Source organism: Oenanthe melanoleuca, chromosome 1A (genome assembly GCF_029582105.1).
Source record: "Oenanthe melanoleuca isolate GR-GAL-2019-014 chromosome 1A, OMel1.0, whole genome shotgun sequence".
In the NCBI taxonomy this organism is placed as follows: domain Eukaryota; kingdom Metazoa; phylum Chordata; class Aves; order Passeriformes; family Muscicapidae; genus Oenanthe; species Oenanthe melanoleuca.
In genome coordinates, this window is record NC_079334.1 from 12,750,070 (window position 1) to 12,775,197 (window position 25,128).

General features: G+C 43.4%; 1 protein-coding gene across 9 annotated transcripts in view; it reads right to left on the reverse strand.

The window, feature by feature from the left end:
• Positions 1-3,953: 3,953 nt before the first annotated feature.
• The window catches only part of PRR5 (proline rich 5), an 86,261-nt gene continuing 65,086 nt past the window's right edge, over positions 3,954-25,128 (reverse strand). For all 9 annotated transcript variants that reach the window (XM_056511752.1, XM_056511744.1, XM_056511756.1 and 6 more), the window contains 2 exons: positions 7,819-7,957; positions 3,954-5,096 (listed from right to left, as the gene is read on the reverse strand). In XM_056511752.1, the coding sequence (XP_056367727.1) occupies positions 4,546-5,096; positions 7,819-7,957 (690 nt within the window). In that variant the 3' untranslated portion in view covers positions 3,954-4,545. The remainder of the gene's footprint in view (positions 5,097-7,818; positions 7,958-25,128) is intronic.

A 25,128-nucleotide genomic window follows, 5' to 3' on the forward strand; every position in this document is an offset into this window, starting at 1 on the left:
GATTCATGTATTATTAAAATGGCTACATATGTTCTTTGCAGCACTGCTGGCTTGATTGATATCTGGGTTTCTGCTCCCTCCCTCCAAGTTTTGGCACTTTTCTCAAAGTTCTGGAATGACAGTTACACCTCTGCAGACCAAGCTCAAAAATAACACTAAAGAATTTCTGACACTTTCATTTTCAAGATATTCTTACAGCATATGGGGCAATCCATACATCTCTAACCAGAACTGGAGAGGTATCAGTTATTTTCACATACTCACGTTTCTGTATAATGGCCTTAGGAGAACTTGGCACACAGCTCTTCTGTTACCACACCTTGGAGGTTCAGATTCAAAAGCACCAGAGAAACCAGTGTGCCAGGAGCTAACTGAATAATGAAAGTAATTTTCTCCATTTCTATGACAAAAAAGCCCTTTATTTGGACAGCATTATTTGCAGCCAATTAATCTGCTACTTCCAGCAGCGCTCCAGGGAGCTGTATTACTTCTCCACAGAGCTCAGGAGCTGATCCTTAGGTAAAACTCTTTTAGTCTCCCAGTTCCTTTTGCCTGCACAGTGTTCACTCTGCAGTGCCAGATGACAGGAGCTTTAAGTGCTATCTGCTGCTCTGCATTACCCCTCATAGAACTTTGGAACCTGTTCCAGCCAGGGAAAGAACAGCTTTGGATTCTTGCATTAGGACATGCCACAGTTTTATCGTAACAGTGGAAGGGTGAAGAGCAGTAACTGGTATACTTAGAATGCCACTTTAGGCAAAGCTCAAGTCACACTGCCCTGTAGCAGGATTTGAAAAGTTCAAAGTCCACCACTTCATAAATGTATTTTGGCAAGAACCTGCACTATTCTCTTCGACATATTTCTCCTATGTAATGACTCTGTAATTTGTCTCTATGACTTCCGTATTCCCGACCTGCTTGTACTGGGATTACTAGTAGGAGGATCACAAATTTAGGTAGTATCAAATCTGTGCAGCATTTAAAGTCAAGGAACACTGGGCTTGGCCAGTAAGACCATCCCATTCAGTTTTACAATTTTCAGTCTTAGCTACCTAAACCTTTTAACATGAACTTGAAGAAGAGACAAAATTCCACCTTTTCACTGTTGCAACAGGGAACTGAATTCTGACCAGATATTTTCATCCTGCTTGAGCAGGGAGGTTGTACCAGGTGACCCCACTGGTGGGTTCCTTTTAACCTTAATCATTCTGTGATTTTCAGAGTCTTCAGAGCAAGCCTAATGAGTTTATAATGTTTTATTTAATTAAAAAAAAATAAAAGCCCTGGAAGTGCAGCTCAAACCCTGAAAGTCAGAATGTATTTATTCCTTATTTACTCCTTATCCAAGAAGTAGAGCTGCACAACAGCAGACAAAGCACTTCTGTGAATACCACATTTGTTACCTATGACCAAATTAATTCAGCAAGCTCTAAACCATAGGTCAGCCTGTTCCATTAAAGCATCATCAGGGCAATTTATGTTAACTGAAGCCAACTGAGAGCCTCTTTGTCCTGCAGAGGACAAATATAAGCATTTTATTTCAGCTCAGCAGAACTCCCAGTTCATCCTAACAATAGATAATGAATGCCAGTAGATGTTAGTGAACCCAAGCTCTTTAAATACTCATTTAACCCTACCACAGCTGGTAATCACAGTTTTGGGGGTGAGGCTGGGCTGGATTTCTTTTTCCTATCCACCTCCAAGGTTGTCCTAGTGAAGTGGCTTGGACTCTATCTTCTGAAGAGCCTAAGTGCTGCTAATGAAAGCCTCTAGGAGATCTTTCTCATGCTATTGCTAGAGCTGTGACTTTGAAGACCTTACTCTAAGAGCTGGAAATGTAGAAGCTAATTGGATGTGCTGGGCTGCAATGCCCCAGTACCCCAGGACAGCCAGCTCCCCTAACACTGCATGTGAGAAGGTGAAGTGTACCAATGCTGACAAGGCTGCCTGTCCTGGACAAGTGGAAACACTGTCTAGAGGCTTTCTGAGGCACCTGTTAGGAGAACTTCTCTTATGCAGTCGCTGTCTTGAACCCAGTCTCTAAGTAACCTTCTAAAACAATCAGAGGATTTTAATTCACTATCTCCGTGTGTGCAAGGTGGGAAAAGTTAGTTAATTTCCAGTATACCAGAGCATTCAAGGTCCTCCATCAGAGCAAAAGGCACTAACCATGTAAAAGCACCAGTGGAAAAGAAGCTAGCAGTCCTCTTTCCTCCATTGAAACTTTCCCCAGTAATTAAGTATGCTTATGATTCTTAGAACATTTAAAGTTCCTTGAGGGAAGAAGGTATGCAGAGGCCTTGATCCACTGTATTTTTTATGTTTGGGGTTATATTTTTTCTGTAGGGGTTTGAACCTTATCTTCTCCCCTGCACTGTGTCCTTAGAACAAGGCTGTGGATACTCTTTTTCTCCAAATAAAATAATTTAGGAATCAAAACAGTGTTTGTTAGAAAGAACAAAGGTGGAGACTGAAGGTGCCAGCATGGTGGCTTGCACCACTTTAGGATATCTTTAGGACACTTCTGGAAATCATCACTCCTGTCATATACTGTATCCAATTTCAGCAAGAGTTCCACACTCTCCTGTGGTTTCCACGTAAGGCAAGTGTTCCTTGAGACTGAGGGTTCATCGTGCCCTCCAGCAAGGAGAGAGAGGGTGGGCAAAGACCCACTGGTGGGAAATGGGTAAGCCTGAGATTGAGCAAGTCGCCAACATACACTTGAATGTGCCATGGAGCACCAATGTGGGACTGTGCAGGCATTGCTATGGCCAGGGAGAGACCAAATGGATGATCTGATAATCTGCAACGTAAATTTAGCTGCAATTCCAGAGGGATAGTCTTGATAGTCCTAAACCATTTCATTTACTGGACCTCAAAGATTGCCCCCAGGCACTGGAATTGCTTTCTCAGAGGGTATATTGTGCCACACCTGCATTTCAAGCAGTTGGTGTTTAGACCCTCCTCACTAATTCTGCCTCACGTCCTGTGCTCCCTTGGCTGAAGTGGGAGACTTTTGAGTGTAGAAGCAATTATTTATCTCTGCCTAAGAGACACTTTTAAGTATGATCTCACTTAAATGCCTACCTGTAGGGCAGGCTGCACAGAAAAGCAGAACAGGCACCAAACCCCTGCCTCATTTCTGGGGGAGGCCCTCAGATGGCTTCTGAACTTCTTAAATCTCTGCATTACAGGGAGCCTGCACCTGAAATATTGAGCAGGGAAGCAGGGTGGTAGAAAAAGACTGACCTAACACATAGTGAGGCCAAAAGAAATGGAGTGTCAGATGCACAGCTTTGAGTCGAGAAGCATAAACAAAGCATGGGGAGAGTGTGGCTAGTGCTGGGGTCAGCCATGCAAGTATAGAGCAGAGCTGGACAGTCCCTGAGCAAAGCACCAGGCACTGCCCAGACCAAACCAAAGACCAGTGTCTGCTCAGCAGCTCAGGAGGTATCAACTGACTCCTTCCACCAAAGCACAGACACAAAATGGAGTGGCCTTCACCACAAAACCCCCTGATCAAAACCATTCTGTGCAGCAGGATTTCTACTTCACCTTAGTATTACATGCAACAATCCTCTGTAAAACTACTGATCCAACTCACACCACCATGTTACTCTGAGAGAGAATCAAAGAGCTGGGTGTGCTCAGGATAAAAAGAGCTGCCCAAAAACATAACTGACAGCAGACGCATTGTAGTATTTCTATAAGAATATAAATATATAATGAGGATTTACCCTGAGAGGCCATGTTTTCATTTATTTAGGAAACAAGTAAGTTGAATTATGATGAAATCTGTCCATACAACAGATGCTTCAGGACTTGACAGATTTCTAAGAAGTGCCACATTCAGAGCAAATTAATACAGCCTTGAAAGCCGATTTCAAGACAACTCTCCCAGACACAAGGTACTGGCTGAGGAAACAGTGAAACAGAAAGTCAGACACCAGGCATTGTGTGACATCAGGAAGCATATTTCTGTTTATTTGCCTTTCTTCAAGAACTCTAACTCGCCATTAGGCAAAGGAGTGCATACAGGATGTACAAGAAAAAAGATTAAAAGAAACTTCTTTATTGTTGTACTCTGTGGCATGAAAGGCCACAGCCTTTTGTACTTGTTTGGTTTTTTTAAAAAGGGTATGTTTCTACTCTGACTGAGGTGTTACAGCTCAGAGAACAACCCATCATCTGCAGGAAATCTCATTAGAAAATTAGAAGTGAGCACAACTATTTGCTGAGCTGTTTTCCTGAACAAACACTGCCAGCTGCACCTCTAATATTATTTTACCAGACACTTGTGAGTTTGTGAACCCCAAAGTTTACAAAGAAATAGGAAATCCATCTGCAGGTGACAGGGATGGGGAAAAGTGGTTGGAGTTGCTTCCCTCTCAGCAGATTCCCACCTGATATAAACTTGTATTTGTTCAGTACAGCTATGATGACCTGGCTCTGCCCAGGCATAGACAGCTTGCCCATAGTCCAACTCACTTCCTTAGTAACTTTCATATATAATATTAAACCCCACAGTTTGTCTCCTAATATCCTTCACACAATGCTCTGTCTGTTCACATCCACATTGTATGCTGATGAATTGGAACAGCCTCGGCCAAAATCAATGAAAATGCCTTCAGAATCAGAGTCAATCGACTCCAAAATCTGATCCACTATGTTCTCAGGGCTGGAAGAGGGAACTGGAAGTAAGGAAGTGTCTCTGTCTAGCTCAAAAGACCTGTGTGGGTCACCAATTGAGTGGAAGAGTCCTTTCTGTTGCTCAGCTGCACTGAGCTTGCTAGAGCACTGCACTGACCCAGTGCTGGGCCTCTCCTGGTCTCCTGGCAGTGAGCTTTTCATGGTTGTCACGGAGCTCTTGGAACCGTTGTCCATGATGGTGGTGAGGTTGGAGTACCCCTGGAGCTCCAGGCAGGAGGTCATTTCTGAGACGGAGTGCCTTCGGATGCCGGTTCCGTTGGCAGCTATGCTCTCAGTTTCATACTCAGCCACTGGTGTCAGCAGTGGATTGTTGTAGCTCTTTGATCGCACCACAGGGTTCTTGGCAAGGATGTCACCTGACTTCGAACGTCTGAAGAACCGCTTCTCTGCAAACAAAGATCCAGAGTAATATCTGCAAAGTCTCCTATTATGGTACTAATAATTATGAATGTTCAAAAGAAATGTGAAGTCCTGAATATTCATAAGCTTTTCTTGAATGAAACTTTTCTAGAAGAAGACATTTTGCTGGTTTTGTAGATTCACAGGCTTCATATTTTCTAGATTTCTTTAGCATCCTGAACACCCCAAATCTATCTTTACAAATAATATAGACTCCCTTATATTCACACAACTTCAGCAGCTGAAGTAAAACAGTAAATACAGTGGGAGAATTGATATACAGTTCTAAATACTTCCTTTAGACAAGAACAGAAAGTGCAATTCTGTTATTTTTCAGGTTGTAAAAGTAATTACTCATTTCTAGTAGCTGAAATTTATCTTTTCCACCCATCCTGGGAAAATAAAGTCTCTTCAAATTTGGAGTATGAGGATTAAGACAGGCAGTTTTTCTACCAATTTTGGAAAAATTGTATTTTTCAGGGACCACACAGGGAAGAGCACCAAGAGTGTTGAAAATGTTGACTAGAGGGCAATGCCCACAGAAACCTCTTTTTGGGGGAGCAAATCTGCATTCAATCCAGCAGTGATTGCCTGAATGCTGTTAATCAAGCGGGATTTTCCCAAAAAATAAGCAGCAGATGGCACCAAGTGAGCATGGAGCTTCCTCTCTGGCAGTAGTTTAGTGCTGCCCCAGCAGTGTGAGTAAAATGATCATCATGAACAAAACCACCACCACTCAAATTCTGTGCAGGTCTCAGTGCTCAGATTCACTCATGCTATAAGAAGAAAAAGTGATGTTAATAATAGGTCTCACTTTTGAAGCTTTCTTTCTACTATCCTCACTTGCCATCCCATAAAAGAAGCACAAATGGAGCAGGGGATCAAATTACCCTCTGGAAGTCAACTGCAACCACTGCAAATAAACTGTCTGCTTTAAATCAGGGTGCTGGTATATGTTCCCTGCAAACTTGGCAATTACCTTTACGTATTCCAGTATCTTAAAATGTGTATGCTATTGTGTAATTATGTGCTTACCTGGACACAAATTCAAATCATATGCTGTACTACTAAAAAAGCCAATTTCTATATTTAAGATTTTATTTTGCAGTTGTGTCTGCCTCAGCAGTGAAATCATCTGATCCTTGTTCATTTTTGGACTTTTTCTTTGTTAGGAGTTTGAACTGGCAAACAGAAAAGGTTCCTGGGGCTATGAACTCTGGTCACAACATGCAACATGCTAGCAAAATAGTTGAAGAGAATTAGATGCATTAGTTTAAAAGACACAGCCCATTACAGAATCAGCTCACTTGGATCCAGGTTCAGTGATTACAGTGAGACCTATTTCAGGAGCACTGCTGTATCTACAACCCAGATTGCAGCAAGAAGTGCCCAGCCCACCAAAACCTTCCTGTCTTCTGCAGTCATGTAATAAGACATTTATTTACTAACAATTTTTAACTGGTGTTTTATTCTCTTTGGATGCATTTTTTCTATCTTGACATACAATAGCTTGTATGTCAAGCTATTCACAAATAGAAAATGTCAATTTGGTGCTCCATTTAAATGCTTCTGGCCTTTTAATGGCAAGCAATGAATACAAAGTAGCAATCCTGAACCATTTTCCTTAAATAACCAGCTTTTATTTATTCACATAAAACTCATTTGTTTCTTATACACCTGCTGAAACACAACCATTTTTGCCATTCAGCTTCAAGGGAGGATCAACTACTTTATTGACCATTTCTAATAAGCAAACAGATTGAATTGACTGCAGAGAAAATGCTCAATTGAACTTCTGTATGCTCTATTCTATCAGGCCATCCCAATACTTACAATAAAATACTCAGGAACTACCACATTTCCTTTTTCATTTATGCTGGTAGTATCCCCCTTGTATTTTCAACAGACTGCATTGCTATATGGGATATTCCACCTTTATCCTGGCTAAATCTTGCCATCACAGAAGTCACTGAAGGCTTCACAGCTCTAAGAATCAGAAATTAAGCTGAAGGGAACTTAAGCTGCCACCAGGCCAGCCCACATTTCACCGTTGCTCCTTATGGACATGATGGGTAAAAAATGTCCCAGCAGTGAAGATTCAATAACCTCCAGAGGAAATTCATGTGAAATGAGAGATTCTTCCTTCCTGTAATATGAATTCTCCCTGTTATGTGAGACCCACTTTGTATTTCTTATCTCCACTGGGATTGAGAACATTATATTATCTTCTACTCTGCAGAAAGCTTTTACATGCTTGAAGGGAGTTATGTGTTAGTCTTCTCGAAGACAAATCCCTCACTTCCCTAATGTTAACAGCCTTGTGCCCACCTTTGTGTACTAATGAACACTAATGAAAATTAACTACTGAGTACTTTAGAAGTGTCTTCTTGCTTCTTCCTCTCACTGTCCATAAAGCATCCTGTGTTAAAGCTCTCTGGTTAAAAGGCAGAATGGAAATGCTAAACACACTCTAGATTAATTTCACTGAGTTTTATTACTAAGCACTCTTATGATGATCTGTTTTCATCTTTTGCCATTGCAAGTTTCATTGTGACTCTGCACCCTGCAAAGAGCATGGTCTTAGAAAAGAAGCCTGATGTACTCATGTAAGCATAGGTAGTCACCTCTTGTGCAGGCCCTGGCCCTGAACAGAGCAAGGTTTTGGGAAGTCCTCTGTGCTGTGCCAAACAGAGTCTGTGTTGTTCTTACCCAAGATACAGGCAGAGTGCGTGAAGGGTCCGTCACTGGAATACAGACCGTACGTGCCCAAGTAAGGAGAAACAACTTTCTGGATCAGGGATTCCAGTTTCAAATAATCTTCAGTAACACCTTTTGACTCATGAACCCCCTGAAAAAGAGGAAATACCCAAGATGAGCACTGCCCTCTCCAACCACAAGCTCTCCTGGCTCACCAGGGCAACCAGAGAAGAACAAGCATTTTCACTGACTGAAAGCGCAAGTGCCCTGCAATGTGATCCTGGTTTGCTGGTACAGCTGATTCCTCTTCTGTAAAGCCAAGAGATGTGAATCAGATCAGAGCTACTTCCAGGACATTTAAATCCAGGAAAGTACATCCTACTTAGTGAACAGCACTCAAAGAAGGATAGAGGACATGATCTGCGAGCACAAATTAAAAACATCCTTGGACTTTTTCCTATTGAAATTTTACAGTGACTTCCTGAATGATAGCATCTGATACCACATGGTGTCACTACCATCTTGGCAATACTGACAGAATTAAGAAAAAGGTGAAACTGAGACCCTCAGAAATATTTCTTCCGGAGTATTTTTAACTACCAATATCTACAGTAAAGAAGTTTGCTCTCTTTCCTCATCCCTCCCTGGCACCTATAATTTTCCAGGCAAAAGTCACATTATAATTAGTATGGTAAGAGTCATCCACAGACAAAATGTTTAGCTTTTAGCTGTTAACTCTGCACTTCCACCCACAAGCACACTTGTGGGGCTGCAGAGGTGACAGAAAAACCTTGCAGAGTTGTATTCTCCCTTCAATTTACAGCAGCAGAGCGTGTGCTCTGGCGTTGTCTGAGCAGAGCCCTGTACACTCATAAGTAAGATAACTCTTGAAATATGGGGCAAATTCACAGTTTCTACATGCCTGACACATAATGTTGCAGAATTAAGATCCTAAATGCCATACTCAGCAAGAACTCTGCCAGATTTAGGAGATTTCATGATGTATTCTTGAATTATTGTGAAAAAAAACCTCATTGGGATGAAAGCCTCCGGAGAGCTTAAAGATCAGATGAGTAAAACTGTAACACTTCCTCCAGCATGTAAAAGGATTCTGACGTTCAGGATGTGTTTACAGCTCAGTACAACTCATCAGCTAGAGTCTAGGGTGATTCTCAGATTCTGAATGGCTGATCCACTCCCCGGCTACTGTGCTGCTCAGTGCTGCTTCGTCACTTGATAAAAGTTTATGAATGGAAAATGAATAATGGCCAACAGAGAATTAGTATGTGGACAGAATTGGAATTTGGACAGAATTTGAATTCCAGTTCAGCAGTTTTTAAATAACAAATAACAATCTTCAGTGATGTGTTATGTCCTGAAAAACTTTGGGACAAATACAGATTTGAACACAAAAGCATATCCGGTGGATCCCAAAGCTTGTAAACATCAAAGGAACAGCAGCATGAGCCCACAGCTATACTGCCAGGCAAAAATAACACTAGAATAATTCAGAAGACTTAATGAAGGTGCACATATTATTTCCAAATCATTACTGGCCTACTGAGATCTTTTCCAGGGTTTCTTGCTGGGATTTACTCAAGCCCTCAGAAAGGCAACATGCCTGCTACCCTACTACATATTCACAATCCCATCATAATCACATCAAGCAAAGACCAGGGCTTACGACATCCTGCATCAGGCTTCCACACTAAATACCTCTGGAACTGGTCTCTTAAACATGACACACATGAGTGGCAGAAGTCAGTGATATTTAGCATCACTCATGCCCAAGCTTTGCTGTAGAGCTTTATTTAGTATTTTTTATACTTGTGAAAGACAAGTAGCTAAGTATCAGCTGTGGAGAAAGCATCCAGTAGCTTTCCACTGTGGGGAACTACAAGTTTGTTTAAAAATAGATGGTCTAGAACAAAATTAAATCAACCGAGACTGTTGCAGTTGTTTGAGCCAGGCACACAACTGAAAACATCAGAGTTCATGCGACAACAGCCCACATTTAATAATGGGAGCCCCTTTTATAGGGGCCTCAAAGTGCCCGTGCTTACACACCTGATTGTTGGGGCCTTGGCACCGCCCACCTCACTGACCAATTGGATATCTGCAATATCTGCATCCTTGATTGAATGGGATTGGCTGGGGTAGTGTTTGAGTTTGAATCCAACCTATCATTGCCTCACCCAGGGACTTGTTATTTTTATTCTCTAAGGAGCTATGCTGGTCTGTTAGGGCCAATCCATTTGTACAGCTTACAGAGCAGCTGTAGCTGTCACATGAGACAACCTTGTATCCGAGAGCTGTTTGTTATTAACCAAAAACAACAAAAGAAGAAGTTGCCCTACTGAAGAGGGCTAGAAAAGACAAGAGGAGGAAGAAGGGAAATGCAGAAGGAATGGGGGGAGAGAGAGGGTGAAAGGGGAGACAGAGAGGGAACGCGGGCGTTACCAGCGGTAGGATGGGAGCGCTGTCGGTGTCCCGTGCCGGGGATGCGCCACACGCTGCCTGCTGGGATCTGGCAGCTCCGGGAGAGGCGCGGCCCCGCAGGCACGGCTCCCATGGCCATGGGCGGCCGCACTCAGGGCAGGGAGCGGGCGCTCGGGCAGGAGCTGCAGAGCCCTGGGCAGGTCACGGCGGGGATCACGGCAGTGCTGGATCGGAGGCAGAAGGGCTTGGACACAGGTGGCTCAGGCAGGGACGCAGGGACGAGGCGGCAGGGTGGCACTCAGGGACAGGGGGGGCAGGACAGGCAGGAACTGGGATGGGCGAGCGGGTAGGGCAGGACACAGGCCACACACGAGGCCCAGAGGTCAGCGGGTGTCCCGCCAAGTGTCCAGATGGAGGGAAGGCAGGAATGTAAGAGTGAGCAGGTGTCAGCAGGGGCAGGAGAGCCAAAAGGCAGGCTGGGCCAGGGAAAAAAGGACAAAAGGTAGGCTAGGGCTGGGACAAAGAAGCCCCCAGCAGGCTGGAGCCAAAGCAAAACCACAAGCCTCAAAAGGCCCCAGACTCAAAAAGCCCCAACTCAAAAATCCCCAGAGTCACCAAGCTTCAAGAAAGGAAGTCTGAAAAAGCCCAGAGAGCTTGTGATGCAGTTACTTTTATACCCCCAGCCTTTTTCCAAGTCTGCCTGCTGGCAGACCACTGGCCTAGTCCAACCTTCCACTGCAGCCCATGGTGGAGATCTTTTACCATCGGACTGAAGAAGCCTCTCTGGGGGTACAGTGACTCCTGCTGTCCCCTGTAAGCTGTGAAATGGTTGCCAGGCAAAGTCTCCCCAGAGACAAGGCCTTCTCCCATCTTCTTCTAGTTGTCTGCTGCACATGACATGTGTGCAACCCCTCACCCACATGCCTCTGACAATCAGTGTTGAAACAAAACTAAATTGGCTCTTCACAAACCTCAGTAACTCACTAGTGCCACACTGCCCACAAAACTACTCCTACCACCAGCAGAACTGTATGAGTAACAGAAGTGTCATTGCCTAGTGGCACCTTAACAGTGCCCAAATTTCAACCAGCCTTCAGGTCTGAAGAGTTCTTTTGGTTGTGAATCATATGTTCTGATGAACTCCTCAAAAGCCAGAGCTATATTCTGCATGAACTGCTGCTCTTGCAGGGATACAAGGAGACGTCCAGCAGCTCTGCTGGGCTGGGACAGGCTCCTGTGGTAAGCTGAGAGGATGGAGACTCGACCCCCAAGCTACAAATGCTGGGGTAGCTTTCCATCATGGGGCCAGGGAGCTGTGCTCACCTCATCCCCATCACTGCTGTCCTGCAGTCAGCTTCTTCAGTCTTGCCCTCAGCCTTCATTTCTGCTCTCTCAAAGCAGTGTTAATCTCCACCTCTTTTTCATTCCAGTGTCTTTTAGTTGCACTTTTGAAGTGAAGAGAGCCCCACTGAATTCTACCATTACATTGTAAACCACTCAGTATTGACACAGCCTGCTATGAGTTTTAATCCTCAGCTCTGCGTTCTAAGGGATTCTTTTAAAAACATACTGAAAACTTGTAAAATATGTAGTGTTCTCCAGAGCCAATGTTGACTTCTGCTCTGTGCCTTGGCACAAACATGCTCCATCACCTATGACATTCTTCCTGTATTGACCATTGTTCAAAGCTTTCCTGAAGGGGCCCAGTAGAGCAATCCCCTTAAACCTTTTACTTGCTGTGGAGTTTCTGTCAGAGCAGGAGTGTAACAGAGTGCAGATCCTGTCCTAACTCTGCAAAACACTGGTTTTCCTGCATTCCTTTCTGCTGTGCTACTCAAGGACAAGCATCTTCTATTTTACCAAATACGAGTACATCCCAAAGTTTACCAAGGACAATTTCAGCTTTTCCAATCTAAAGTTTCCACATGATCTAATGGCATTGTCATTTATGAATCACCGAACTCCAGGTAGCCTAGAGAAGTGTCTGCAGGCTCAGAGCAGTCTTTAGGAGCCTGGAAAGAGCTTGTTTTGATTTAGATGCCAGGCCCAAGGGTGCATTCAAATTCTTGTCTCCCCATCAGTGGTCTCTAACCCAACACTTCTGGTAGAAGTTTAGGAATGGAGGAAAGTACAGTTGTAGTTATTATAAATGTTTCATATAACTGTATGTAAAGCTAGATAAATAGATAAGTATGTACAGACATCTGTACACCTATCTGCATCAGAATCTATATACTGATATATCCTTATTAGACCCTTCCCCAAATTTTTAAGTGATTTGTGCTTATAAAGGCAAACAAAATGAGCTTTACAGTTAAGCCAACTTGGATGGTTATTTGTATCACAACAGTCTCTGAAAAAATGATGACAGGACTTAAAAGTCAATAATAATAATAATAATAATAATAATGGATTGTCCTGTTGTTTTGGCAGCTTATGCTTCTTGTTGTACTTACTGCTCAATGCCTTACTAGTTCAGTATGCCACTATGAAGCAATAAAGCAAAAAGTCATAAGGCTGGCTGTTTACCTTACAAGAAGTTATAGCACAATTTGGAGTATTATCAGTAAAACAGAGATTCTACCCGTACCATTAATGCAATATTTGCTCTGCAGACCTACAAAAATTTACTTTAAAAGATAACTGTGACCTTTCATGAACCCAATCTCATTTTAGTAGGAGAACTTCATGCATTTCTGTGAGAGATGTATCTACTAAATTCTTCAAAGGCCTTGTCTGACCTATTTATTTCACAACTGAGGGCCAAAATAGCTCAATATCAAATATCTGCAAGCACCTTAGTACTTTTGGAAGAGTGGAACTGCTGGATCCTCACACTGGTCACACGGTTTCAAAATGCAACCAGAGTCACCTCATTACACCTCCATCTGGAAAGGATCATAAAGTCATATTAAGACAAGAGTCTGCCCTAGTCTGAAGGCATGGGGATAATGGGAATTTGAGTCCAGAATATGTAACTACTGTTGCAAATGGAAAACATCTATCAAGAACAGAGACATGTATTACTGCATTAAATATAGTACCCGAGTCCCAAACTTCATTAACCTTAATTAAACAGTTTTGAAACCAAAAATTTTCTATAGTAGTTCAAATGCATTAAAAGGGCCCTATGCATGACTGGTTTTGATATGTAAATATGCAAGCACTGCCAGGAGGCCCACATCCTTAAAGACTCCAGATTATTTATATATGTACTTTATGAAGACACTGCCCCATCTTCTGAACCAGCCACATGCATGGGCCCCACTGCAACACTTGAGTGAGACACTGGAATAAAACTTTTCTTGTATTTAGGAACAAAACCCCATAAGTCAAATTCACAATCATTCCAGCAGTATGGATGCACCAAACTGCTCAGGTTTCCATCCCTGTTAAATCTGTAAACTAACCATGATACTGAGCTTTTGAAGGGCACAAGGGCTTCTGGTAATAGCACAAAGGAAGGAATAAATGAGTAAACAGGTATGTTCAGCAGAATAGATGAGGGATTTGTACCTAAGCACGTAACGCCACAGCCTCCTTTTTCAATTTGTACAATCACAGAATCAGAGAATGGTTTGGGTGGGCAGGGACCTTAAAGCTTATCTCATCCCATACCCTGAATGGACAGCTTCCACTAGACCAGGTTGTTACAAACCCCATCCAACCTGGCCTTGGACAATTCCGGCGGGGGGGGCAGCCAGAGCTTCTTTGGACAACCTGTGCCAGGGCCTCACCACTATCACAGAGAAGAATTTCTTCTGTATGTAGGATTTCTCTAAGCTTTAAAGTCCTAAAGTGGAGGCCACCTCAGGCTGGCATTCAAAAATGTAAAGAGTTTTTCTCAAAGATAACCTTAATACATGTTCAATGTTCATTACTTTAACCTTTTATATGCTCTTCACCAAATATGGAGTGCTTTGAAGACTTTTTCATAAACATAAATTTTAACAAAAAATACTGCTAAGCCATTATTAACACTGTATCTAGGCACAGGCTACCTGACTTGTAAAGCTGCCGAAAACATAAACTCTATTTTGATAACATTTGCCACAATTTTTCTTTAAATAAATAGTTTAAAATGATCAAATGTCCTTGCTTTATTTTACCACAGCAACGAAAAAAGCACAATCACAAGTCTGTACTTCTGTTTCCTATTACATTAATTTTCCCCACCCTATCCTTCTCTCAAAGCAGTGAACATGCAGGCAAGTAATCCTGCCATCACTCCAACTCGGTGGAGGATATAAACCTGCCTGCAGCCTCTGTCCCTCTGCAGCTAGGTGGTCATTGCTGCACCCAGGGTCTTTATTCACCATTATAACAGAAACACTTCAATTCTTTTGTTTTAAAAAAGACACCTAACCTTTCATCAGATAGCATCAACACTTCCAAGTGACTGTAAACCAGGCTGCCCAAGCCCAGCCCACTGGGGAGGTGCTCTGACTATGAATTGCAAAGGAATCCAGAAATTAATCACCTGCCTTACACCATTTCTCACCTGGTCTTGGCTACTTCCTTTCCTCAGGCTCTGGTAAGAAACCCAGACATGAAGCAATCCCCAAAGATGACAGCCATGAAAAACAATTTAGATTACTGTTAGTTCGGCACATATAATTATACAGCCTGACTAAATTAGGATACAGAATTTTAGACTTCCCACACTTTTGTGAGCAGAGGTAGGGTGTGTTATGTTCCTGTCTCATGGAAACCTGGCACATGGCAGAATGGGAGTTGGGTTTGTGCATCCTTTGCTGCTTATTCCTCTCTCTTCTTACCCTAAAAACTGGATGTGAAGCTGCAGATCTCCTTTTTACCTGTATTAGGGAGCAAAGAGGTGGCAAATCCCCACCATTAATAGCCTGCACATACAGACTAATAATGAAATACAACTGTACTGGGTTTGCACGGCAAAGCTTTGGTACCAGGGTGGGGGGTACAGGGGTGGCTTCTGCAAGAAGCTGCTGGAAGCTCCCTCCATGTCTGGCAGAGCCAATCCCTGGCAGCTCCAAAGATGAATGTGCTTCAGGACAAGGCTGGGCCAATTAGAAATGCTGGCAACGCCTCTGTGAGAACATATATCAGAAAAAAAGGAAAAAAGAAGTTTTTGCACAGTTGTAATTGCAGCCAGAGAAGAGCAGGGTGAGAATATTTGAGAGTAACAATTCTGCAGACACCAAGGTCAGTGAAGAAGGAGGAGGAGGAGATGTTCCAGGCACTGGAGCTGGGATTCATCTGCAACCCATGGTCCAGATCATGGTGAGGCAGCTGTGCCCCTGCAGCCCATGGAGATTCATGGGGCATGCAGAGATCCATCTGCAGTCTGTGGAGGAGACACATGACAGAGCAGGGGGATGCCTGAGAGGAGGCTGTGACCCTGTGGGAGGCTGTGGAAGGAGGAGCCCACACTGGAACAGCCTGTCCCTGAAAGACTGTACCCATGGTAGGGTGACCCACGCTGCAGCAGTTTGATGGGGACCTTCACCCATAGGAGGGACTCATGCTGCAGCAGTTTGTAGGGATCTGTTGCCTGTGAGATGGATTCAGGTTCCCATGGGAAGGACCCCAGTGTGCAGCAGGGTAACGACTCCTTTCCCTGAGCAGCAGGAGAAACAGTGAGTGATACACTGACCATAGCCCCCATTCCCTGTCTCCTTGTGCCACTGGGGTAGGAGGTAGAGCTGGGAAGGAAGGGGCTGGGAGGAAGGTGTTTTTAAGGTTTTATGTTATTTCTCATTATCCTGCTCTGATTTTGTTAGCCATAAATTCAATTAATATCTCTAATTAGACTCTCTTTTGACGGTATTTGATGAGTGATCTCTCCTGGCCCTTATCTCAACCCTTTTCTATATTTTCTCTCCCCTGTCCAGCTGTGGAGGTGAGTGATAAGAGAGGCCTTGGTGAGTGTCTGGTATTCAACTCACTACATGGGAGCCTGCTCCTGGATCTACTTCTGGATCCTGGATCTGCCTGGATTCTGCTTCTGCCCCACTGCCCTGGAAATTACAGCCTGTTCACAAGTACCTGCTAGCACAGCACTATATAGAAAAAAAATGAAATTTTCTTTTTAAGTATTTCTGGTGGCCACCAGCAGAAAAATTATATATTCACCACCCTATGCAACTGCCTTGAAATCTTGGCAATAGATGGAAATGATGGAAAAATTATTTAGCCTAAAAATCCTGCAATGCATCAGACCAGAGAACTAAGCATAGAACTCACAACAGCCGGAGACAAAAGAGCTACAGCTAAAGCTATCACATCCTCTGACCATCAGGCACACCTCAAAGGGATGTCTCATATATGGCAAAAGACCAGAAACAAGCCTGGTTGGTGGCTGTTCTTGATACCCAGCTGCTTTTCATCGATGTTTGGCTTATGTAATTCCACTTCAGGGCCGTAGCTGGATCCCCATCTGGCCATCACTCTCTCATGCCTGATTCCTTCCCTTTTAATGCTTTGCTTCATCCCTTTGGCACCTGCTGTTTCATATTACTCCATGTCCATCCCACACTCCTCTTTCAGTCCATGGGCAAGCCCCCTGTCAGCTATTGAGCTTCTCTGCTGTATAAGCCTCTCTGCATTCACCTTTACAAGAGGCTGCTTCAGTTCTGGCTGGTAAGCTGCACATACGTTGCTTCAAGTAACTCCTCATTCAACTGTGTATGAAAATCATCATAAACAACTATTAAACATCCAACTGCTTGTAATTGACCAGCAGTAACTCAGTGTTCTGCTGAGTACCTATAAAAGGTCACAGATTCTGTGTTTTCCAGTTCTGACTAATAGTACCCACCACCTGTAACACCTAGAAATAAATGGCAATTGCTATTCACTTCCCTCTTTAGCACAGTCTATTAAAAGACCATTTACCTAATAAATTATACATTGAGAAGTTTCTCTACTGTTTAAAGGTACCCTAAAAACTGGTTGCAATGAAGCAATTACATGCCCACCTGAAACTTGTGGATGTGCTAAATCAATGACTGGTCATTGATTAAAGGCTGGAGCACTCACCTTGAGTTTTAACACTTCAGCTGATCAGCATGTGTACATGAGTAAGTATTGGTGCAAAGGATTGTCTTCTGCTTCAACTGACAAACTGCTGGATAGCTTTTAAATGAAAAATAAAAAAGAATAAAATAAAACATAAATAAAATCTGTCTTCCTCCATACCCAGGGGAACAAACAAACCAGACCTTCTGGACCCAAGCCCCAGGCCCTGCCAGTAACAGACACAGCACTACGGGATGCACAGCACAGCCTTGGTGCTTAGGTTACCAACTCTGAAACTCAGGAAAGAAAGGAGAAAAAGGCAAACTTCTGGATTATTTAACAAAGTAATTTCAGCAATGGTCACTCTTAGTCACTTAATGGAACAGAAGAGCAAAGTCCTCTGCCCATGGATAAGAAGTGACTGTATGGCTCTGCTCATGGCCACATAACACACTCTAGAACTTAGTCTGCTTGAGCATCCTCCCTATGGGGACATCAGGGGCACCCTTGATGGCTGGATTCACACCTTTTTATCCACTAAGAAAATACTGAAACAGTCCTGACCTGATGCTGTGTGAAAGGAAACACTGCCAGAAGCATTTATAGGGTCAGTTCTGAAAGCAAAATGAGGTCCTGGCTTCATGTACTGCCCTGTCTTAACCACACAGGCAAACAGCGAAGAAATGCAACTATTTTCTGCTTAAACACAGCAGATTAATTGAAGAAAAGGAAAATTCAGTTTGAAAGAAAGAAACACTCAGGCAATGGTGATAATCTGATACATACTGGGTAAGAATCGTTGCCAACCACTCCCAGAGAAAACTGAAATTAAAAGTCACAAGGCAGACAGAATAATACCTGTTGTGAAAGCACACTATTTAGCCAACACTGCTGGTGGAGAATTGATAAGGGTGTGCAGACTGCACTGCACACCCTGGTGACCACATAAACAGCAAGATGTGCTGCTTGGCATAGTCAAAGGGAGAGCAGCTGCCTTGTTTGTGACGCATTTGGAAACCAGTGCCCTTACAGGTCAGGACTACTTGTTATCCCACTTTCACTGCATCACAGCCCTCTGGAACTTGACTAACACAGAGCAATCCTGCCTCAGGGCAGACAAGAAATCACCACGGGGAGGAGCTGGAGACAAATCACTAGTCCTTGTCACATGCATCACCAATGGCACAGCATATGCTCCCAGTTACACTGTGGGTCACAGTCTGGATGGAGATCTGCAGTCCTCCCATCTTCCTTAGAAGAGACAGATGCACATACTTTACAGCCAAACATCCAATTCGCACTTATCTTCCAGACAAAGTCACAGACTACTCACAGACAAACCTATGGCAGCGAAGTTACATTATGGTTTACTTGCTTGAGAAGAGGCCTCAGAAGTTGTTGCCAGTTATGCACAACTTTTATTTGCTCTACAGCACTATTTCATTGTCTAAATCCATCTAGCATATGCTCTGGAGGAGACCACAGTGGTTCTTGGAGCAGCAAGTTTTGCCCAACAGCTGAAGCCTTCCTCTAGTGCACAGCTGTTCAGGAACTGCTGCTCTTACTGCACAACACAGCATTGTCTTGCAAGTCTCCTGTTCACATGTCCTCCATCCATAGCAGTATTGTACAACATTTGTGTAGCAACATCTGGCCTCCATTTACACATGCAGTCAATGCAAACTGGTGAGTAAACTCATGGAAGCATTAAATGCGATAATGGATTCTTCTCAGCTTTTGTTAACTTGACACCAACGGTAATGCAATGCATAGAATCAGCCATGCAGCGTCAGACCTAAAAGTTAACTAAATGCAACATTTTCTTGCTAACAGTGATAACAGGAGAAATGCACAGGCAAAGAAAGGAAATAGGGCATGCTCAGTGCAGGCTTTCTTGGAGGATATGCTGGCGCTTCTAGCAAATAGGGATGTAAAAACTTGCTACTTGGGACTTTGCAGTAGACCTTAAGCATAAACAACCTGTGCTAGCAATTATTTAACAGTCAAGATGAAGATCGTCAATAACTGATAGAGTAACTTGTTTCCAGAAATAAAACACCAGCTTAGCTACCGAGTCCTCTGAAGAGAGGAGAGGATAGATCTCTTTGGTCCTTTTGCAAAATGTTTTTCTTGTGTGGTTGCAGCTTTCCTATTTAGGAGGTGGGTGAATGCAATGCTGAATCCTTCTGCTCAGTCACCCTCAAAGACAATGTTTCCTGATGTTCAGAGGACCTCCCTGTGCCTCTGTCTGTGCTCACTGACACTGAGAACCACTGAGAAGAGTTTAGTTTCATCTTCTTTATATTCTCTCTTTGGGCATTTTTAGCGATTGATAAGATGCCCCTGAGACATTTCTTCTCCAGGCTGAACAGCCCCAGCTCTCTGTCTTTCCTTACAGTCTTTCCTCCCATCCCTTTACACCTTCGCAGTGCTTTGTTGGAGTGTCTCAAGGAGGTCCATGTCTCTCCTGTCCTGAGGAGCCCAGACTGCACACAGCACTCCAGGTGTGGCCTCACAAGTGCAGAGCAGAGGAGCAAGATCACCTCCCTGACCTGCTGACAGTACTCTGTCTAACGCAGCCCCGGATACCACTGGCCTTCCCTGCAGCCAGGGCACACTGCTGGCACATGTTCTACTAATTCCAACAGGGCTCAGCATTTCTGGAGGACTCTGCATCTGAGAGCTTCAAGTCCCATAAAAGTGCTGAGTAAACTCACTGGGAGGGATTACAAGATCAACTGATCTATTTTGGAGAGACATCTCAGTAATGAAATGCCCTGCATCTAAGTAATTGGGAGCAAGGGACAAGGACTGAGAGTTTACTGTACCTGCTCCTGTTTCTAGCCCACTTGTCCATGTCTGCCAAACTAAAAAACTTCAGGTACGTCCTTCTGGGTTTCCCTGATGGCTTATGCTACTTTCATCCCAAAGAAACAACTTTGACATTTTTTACCCCTTAGAAAATAGATTCAAAACAGAATCAAAACTGCTTCAAGCAGGGACTAAATTTTGCTTTGTTGGAGCCTGTGCTGACTAAGCTGACCTGATCTGCTGGAAGCCTGTGTGCCCCGTTCCCCATGGGGCCACAGCCCAAAGGCAAAACATGAAAATGTGCCTGGGCTAAGAAGAAAAAGAAGTCACACCTCTGCAGACTGGAACAAACTGGAATAATGTAGTTTGTCCTCTGAGAGGGCTCTTTGAGCCCAATGGAGGGGGTTGAGAATTCACAATGGATTAACTTTCAGTAAACCTCTCAGACTATATTATGTGCGTTTGCAAACAGGTATTACCTCATGGTAGAACAAGTGGGAAAAGCAGGACTTGTACATCACACATTCTTATATGCTCTAAGTCAGAATAACTCCTGTTAGGTTAATAATTTTATTCCAGTTTACCATGGGAACCATGGGAAGCTGTGCCCTATGTTCATTCCTAGGCATTGATATCCTTTTTGCACGTGCTGGACAGATGCAACTGCATAATTCATGGTTGTTATGAGCTCTTGATAGCATTGCCTCACAATTTTTTTTTCCTCTCGATTTTATCCTAAAGCATTGGCATATTGGTAAAAGCCTGTACCTCTTGCTTTTCTCATAGCAACAGCAGTCACAGGAGGGAGAGGCAGAGGAGCCTGCCATGCCATATTGACAAGAAGTCAGCACTTCAGATCCCTGTTACTGCCCCAGAAAGAAATATCTTGTCATATTCACTTTAATCTCCAGCAAGTGCCAAATTTTGTCAATGTCAGTGTGAGAAGCTGTTCTGTCTCTTCCTTCCTTTCACTGGTGGTGCTGAGGCACAGACAAAAGATAAGGAAGACAAAATACTCAGCCATGATTTTGTTCAGCTGGTGAGTTTTTCAAATGGCTTGACTGCACAATAATAGGGAGCAATAGGATTTTTCTTTCCAGAAAGAACCAAACACTAAAAGCAGGCTAGTCTTTGCCTGACCTACAGATATCCAATGTCTTATGTTTCTTTAAACTGTCATTAAACATTTTATATGGGACTGCAAAAGAAAAAGCAGAAGATAAGGACCAATAAAAGATACTAAATTATTGAAAGTAAGGAAGTTACTTTGAGGCTTTAAATACACTGCTTAGGATTCTGCAGAAGCTGAGCAGCCAGTTCATTAAATAAGACCCAGCAAAAATAATAATATGCATTTCTTCCTTTTATAGGTTTAGGGCTAGAGATTGTCTGATTCCCACCTAAGTGACTCCCCTGGGCACAGGCCAGAGCAGTCCAATACACTCCTGTGACTTTCCAACAACTGAACAAATGAATCAACACAAAGATGAGTGTACCTGAAGAGCTGTTTATGGAATACATGTGAGCTGGACTTAGTTTATCTGCATTAACAAATGCTTTAGGACTGTCACCTTACACTCACGTGCAAATACACACATGCATGGAAATGCATGTGCAGCTCCATGCAGAGATCACCTGTGAGTTGCCAAATAATATGTGATGGTTAATGCCCAAGAGAATAAATCTTCTCATTTTTTTAGGATCCCTCCTGAAGTTTTTGCTGATCTATATACTTTGAGCTCATCTAACATTGCTGGGGAATTGATGACTTTTATGTCTGAGCATTCAAGACTTTTACTCAGCCTTGGGTGTTTCTCATTTATTTTAAGAAAATCCATCTTACATTTATTTTCAGGCAGCTATTCAAAGAGAAAAAAGGATGGCATAGCCCTCCCTCAGTGCATCCAGACTGTTTTGAAGAGACATCCCAGTAAAGGTTTTGAAGAGTCACAAACATTAATTTGACTGCTGTTACCCACTTGTGAGGATTTCTGACATTGCCTTTCAGTCACACTCCCCTTTTAAATCATTAATGAGCATCCTCCATGGTGCTTCACCCTTCCAAGGTGACTGAATCTACTCCAAGAATTTTCTTCTTTTCTGAAATACACTTGAACAGACTGAGCAGATATGTTGGCTGTGCCTTCTGGATTTTAAAAAAAATGGTATTTCTGGTAGCAATACAGTTTTCATCACCAGTACTCATCCCTGTGAGCCAGAAAGCAGCAGATCACCTGTCTGTCCTGACATTTTGCAGTTCCTCTTGAGGAGGCTGAGCTTCCATCAATCCCAGAACACATTTCAGGAGTCCAGGAGCCTGGAAGCCTGAGCCTGAGGCAGCCCTCCGGGTCTGTAGCAAAAGCTTTGAAGAGCAACACATTCCTACATAACTGTGTAAGTTCAATTAAAAATTCCTGGAAATTTCAATTTCAAAATTCAATTCAAAATACCTGGAAAGTAACTGATTTGGTCTAGAGCCAATACCCTTTCTCAGCAATCCAATACATGGAGAAAGCAAAGAAATACCAGCATACAAAATCTGAGTTCACAGCCAGTGCACTCCCCAAACACAAACAGTCTGCAGATTAGGATTAGCCATCAGGACTGGCTCTGAAGGGCTGAGTTTCCCTCGTCCATCACCTGCCAAGGACATGCAACTCCACACTCTGGCAAAATTCAGGATTCTTACAACAACCATAGAGAGCTGCATACAATGGAAACCAACAGATGCCCTGACCTACCTCTTGGCAATATGACTACTACTGAAACAAAATTTGTTTTTTTTCCCCTCAGTGCTGGCTAGTGCTTTAATTTAACCCACATAGCCACCTCCAGAGACCAAGTCTTCTCCTTGCTTCTGTTTTAAACATTTTCAACATGGCTATATGTACAACCATACTCTAGAGCTTTTTAGGCAACTATTGCCCAATTTCACCTCTACTACACAAGAGCTTTAGCAGAGCTGCATTAACTTCATACTGCCTAGATATCTGTTCTCACGTGTTCAGAGGAGAAACAATAGAAATATCCCACTTCTTGTTCCAAGGTTTTGTTCTCTTCAATGAATCAAGGCTCACGAGTGATACAGGAGGAATGAGAGATATTTCTTGGATTCGAGATTTTTCTTGAAGCCCAACAGTGAACCTACAAGAAGAAGACAAGGAGGCCTCTAAAGGACTTCTGACCACTGAGGTCAGTGATAACAGTCATAAAATCACTTTTATGATATTTGTCTCCTTGTTTCCTTCCCCTCCCTTTTTGTCCATCCATATACATCTACTCTCTCATGTATCAGGCTGCACAATCTGTAGTGCAAAGACCATGTTTTTATTGTGTTAATACAGTGCCCAGTGCATGAAGACTCTTGTCTAGCAAAAAAGGAGGCTTGGAGATACCTGGTGTCCAGTAACAGAAGCAGATGACAGCTCTTAGATTCCTGAACTTAATTGGTTTTACGCAACAGCCACTCCATTTACAACCGTATTTTGCAAAACACTTTCCAGACAGATTTCAGCCAGATGTCTTGCCAGACATTGGTTTCTGCTTTGCATTTGGATCAGAAAGCACTAAAGCACAAGGCTCTTCCTAATGACTTCAAACCAGAGGCCTCTGGATCCACTCTCGTGAGCACGTTCCCTCTCTGTGTACCTGCCTTGTCCCACCACAGCTTCCACCTGCCTGATGGAAGGTCATCCTCAGCCAAACCATAGCCATGGCCAGCCACTGGGCTCATGCCAAAGCCGTGACTGGGGGCGCTGGGCAGAGCTGTCCACATTGCTGGCATGACCTGTCACATCACTGTAACCTTGTGCTACAGAAGTTTTGCTGCCACTGCTATGTAGCTCACTGGTATCAGAAGAAGATTCACAACAGATAATGGTTTAAATCCAATAATGTAATCTGAGTCCTGCTCTCTTACATGTTTATCTGTTGACCTTTTCATTGCTTGTAATACCTATGTAGTGGCAAGCTAATGAATTTCACAGTATGTATCACATATCATCCTATCACATAGTTGTTTCTTCTGCAGCTGCAACAAAACTAAGGATAAGACTGTGAAATTACTGATAGAAGGCAATTAACAGTGTCCACTCACCATGGGAGACAAGATGCCTCCAAGAGACTCATTCCATCATTCCCCTATCTTTAGAAAATTACAACAAATTAGCCTTTTTATTTTTGGAAGAAATACACCACAAAGCAGTTGCCCTTTGCAGAAGTCCCTATGTTGCCACGCTATTTGCATGGGCTGCTGATTCTGGCACTGGCAACCACACACCAGGAGAGGAAAAGCATGGGGATGGGGGCTTGGTGATATGTCAGAGAAGGCAGTTCCATACCTTCCACAATTCCTTCTCTTCTCAGTGCACCTTCTGCAGAGAAGACTGAAGCTAAGACATTTTATATAATTTGTTTTGATCAACCTGTTAGCTTAAGTGGAAACAAGTTTGCCTGTAATAATAAAATTCTATAGGATACAGAGAGAAACAGGCAAGTACCAAAACCCCAGGAATCACTCCCATGGGAAAATAAAATTCAGTTAGGGAGGAAAAGAGTCAGAAGTCAACATATGGGAAGGTAAAAGGTGACAATGCAGCCAGCAAGATGATGGGAGAGGAAGCTGTGCTATCAGCAAGTACCAGTGTTCAGAATGCAGGGAGCTCTGTGCAGGCCTTTTTCTGCCACAGGAAATGCTTATGGAGCAGAAGAACGAGCACATGGGCTGCCTCTCAATCTCCTGGCAGGAAGCTTCTCCACTCACCTGGTGCCTGGACAGAAAGCTTTGGGCATTAAGAAGGTAGAAGCATGGTGGAAACTGCTCAGGGACCAGCCAAGCTACTGCACACCCTGCCCCAGTTCAGTGCTGGGAACTGATGGTGACCTGGCTCCAAAAACCACAGGAAAGACCATGTTTGCAACACTAGGAAATGACGCCATGCAGCTTTTCTGCTAGAAATCCCTCTTGACATTCATCTTGTGACCAGTGCCTGTGAATCCCAGCAGAGCAGAATGGTGAGGTGCCCTGACCACAGGCTTGGCTGTCCCTGCCACCTGCAGGGACACAGCTTGGTCACA